A 2,633-nucleotide genomic window follows, 5' to 3' on the forward strand; every position below is an offset into this window, starting at 1 on the left:
GAGCAGATGTGCAGCCTAGCAGCGGTTGAGTTGCAATGGAGCCTGGCTTTGGTGTTCATCGAGGGAGGAATCCCTCCTGGTTGGGCTTTGGTACAGAAACCTTGTGTGTGTACAGGTGGAGGGTTGAATACGTGGAACTGAATGCGACGTGTAGCGCGATAAGTAGACGGGTATAGCGGGTTTATGCAGAAATAAGAAATTAATTGTAGTACTTCAACATCGCGCATTGAAAGCAGAAAACCTGAGGAAACCCGATGATTTTAGTGAGACAGCCCCGCACGCTCAGCACGGAACGGCGCCGCCCGCCCCGCTCCGCCCCGCCCCTCAGCGCTTCCCGCCCCGCTCCTCCATTGGCGCGCGCGGCGGTGACGCGGCCGCTGCGCCGTCGCAGCCGGGGCCCGGCGCCGCTGGCGGAGGCGATGCCGAAGCGCTCGTGCCCCTTCGGGGAGGCGGCCCCGCTGCAGCTGAAGACCCGCGTGGGGCTGAGGGAGCTGAGCAACGGGGTGCGGGGCGAGGAGTACCGCCGGGAGATCTTCGGTGAGACGGAGAGGAGAGGGAAGGGAAGGGACGGGAAGGGAAGGGCGGGTGAGGGGCCGCGGCCGCCCGTTAAACCCGCCTCTCCTGTCCGCCGGCAGAGCGCACCCGGCGGCTGCTGTTCAGGGGCGCTCGGGCGTGCATGGAGGGCGCCTGTCCCGGCGCGCCCCGCGCCGCCAGCCGCTCCCCGGAGCCGGAGTCGGGCGGGCAGAGCGCGGGGCGCCGCCGGAGCGCGCAGCTGCAGATCGGGCCCGACGGGAAACTGCTGAGGTGCGCGGCCGCCGCGGAGAGGGGTGAGTGCAGCGAGGATGGGAGCTGGGAGCGGGGCGGGATCCGGGCAGAGGGAGCCTGGAGAGGAGGTGCGGCACCCAAAGGGAGCAAACTGGAGAGAGACCAGCTTCCGCGGGCTGATAGCGGCAGCGCGAGAGGGAAGGGCTTTGAAGTACAAGAGGGAAGGTTTAGTTTTGGTGTTTGGTAGAAGTCCTTTACTCGGAGGGCTTTACTCTGCCGCCTGAGAGCTGTGGTGCCCCGTCCGTGGAGGCTGGGCTGGATGGGGCCCTGGGCAGCCCGAGCTGGTGGGGGCAGCCGGTCCAAGGCACGGGGTGAAGCTCAGCGATACGTAAGGCAGCCTGAGCCGTTCTGTGAGTGCTGCGAGCAGTGCTGTCAGCTGCTTCAAAGTGCCGCTGCCCTCAGCTGTAATACCAAGCAGAGATGACGAGTTCCTGCCGTTCTTAGAGCTCTCTGGTTCTCTCTGTTTTCCTAGTTTCTCAGTTGCATCTTTTCTAAGCAGTTCCACCAGTGGGAGTTTCCAAAGCCTGCTCCTCCTGCGTGAGAGCTGCCGATGTGAAGGAAGCGTGTGCGCAGTGCGACCGGTTCGTGTGCCAGAGCTGCAGCAGGGTCTGCAGCTGCTGTAATGCCATTACCTGCTCCTTGTGCTCCATCACTGAGTAAGTGCCTTCGGAGTTCTCAGGCTTCCTGTAACCCGGTGCACCCTGACGATCTGTTGTAGTTTGTGAAGTCTCAGCAGTTGTCTTAGCTCATACATCCAATTTTCTCAAATTCTTGGATATTGAATTAGGAGCAATAAAACTGTATGAAACGTGGAAAATGAAATGGTAGTTTAATCGATCTTCATGAAAGCCTACTTGAGCTTTTCATTTAAAGGCTTTAGGTGGCAAATATTGCTCCAGGTGGCAAATATTCCTCTTGCTGTTTCAACAGCAGTTCTCGCCAGTGATGAGCAAATGCACTCCCAAGGAGTGATGTTAAAATTTCCATATCGTCATTAAGGGTTCTGTGATGTAAAGAAAGTGTTGTGCTGGGAGTCATGTGGTTACTGTTCCCAACAGAGTAGAATAGCATTCTTTTTTGTGTTACAAGTACAGTAGATGCACTCTGACTTTCTGTTTTTCTTTCTTTTTCTTCTTGTTTCCTTCCTAGCTATGGTGATGTTGGTGAGCAAGTTCTCTGCAATGGCTGCTCGATATTTCAAGTCTGAAACCTGATGAAATATCCTTTATAACTAAGCTGTCTGTAAATTTCATGAAGTCTCCTTCTAACAGCTGGTCAGTTAATCCTTTTAGCCTGTGAATTAATTATGGGATTTCTATGTTTTATATCTTTATATTGTACTTTTTAATATTGTAGTTAAATAAACTTTTATATTTTGAGGATTTCTGCATTGTCTTGAGTCAACTCTTGTTTGTTCACGGTTATGACATGTTTGTCTGCAGTGGGCTACTTTGTGCTCTTACCTGGTATTCCTTGTGTCACACAGAATTCAGTGTCTCTCCTGTTGTTGCTCGTATCAGGACATTCTTTTTGTGGATCAGAATAGAAATCATGTGTTCCTCTTGTGCTTCCAGGTGAGTGAGTGTAAGTCTGTTCTGAACGCAAAACACTTAGTGAACTAGTTAGGGTAGTCAGCCATGCCTGAAAGGACTTCCAGATAGAGAACTTGCTGATTTCTAGTTAGGTTTTCATAAACTGTTGCACATCTTATTATTACTGCTAGCTTGAGTGGTTTTAATTGTTATTTCAATAATCTCTTTGATAGAGAAGTGGTACTATGGACTTCTTGAGGGGGAAAAACAGACTAA

General features: G+C 52.8%; 1 protein-coding gene across 1 annotated transcript; it reads left to right on the top strand.

The window, feature by feature from the left end:
• The first annotated feature begins 401 nt into the window (after nucleotides 1–401).
• SIVA1 (SIVA1 apoptosis inducing factor) lies at nucleotides 402–2,207 on the top strand. Its single transcript, XM_042867496.1, has 4 exons — nucleotides 402–537; nucleotides 636–827; nucleotides 1,325–1,481; nucleotides 1,975–2,207. The coding sequence occupies exons 1-4, from the start codon at nucleotides 420–422 to the stop codon at nucleotides 2,030–2,032; spliced, it is 525 nt and encodes a 174-aa protein (XP_042723430.1). The 5' UTR covers nucleotides 402–419; the 3' UTR covers nucleotides 2,033–2,207.
• The last annotated feature ends 426 nt before the right edge of the window (nucleotides 2,208–2,633 follow it).

This window comes from Lagopus leucura, unplaced genomic scaffold, assembly GCF_019238085.1.
Source record: "Lagopus leucura isolate 7727_CA_CO unplaced genomic scaffold, USGS_WTPT01 Super-Scaffold_1, whole genome shotgun sequence".
Classification (NCBI taxonomy): Eukaryota; Metazoa; Chordata; class Aves; order Galliformes; family Phasianidae; genus Lagopus; species Lagopus leucura.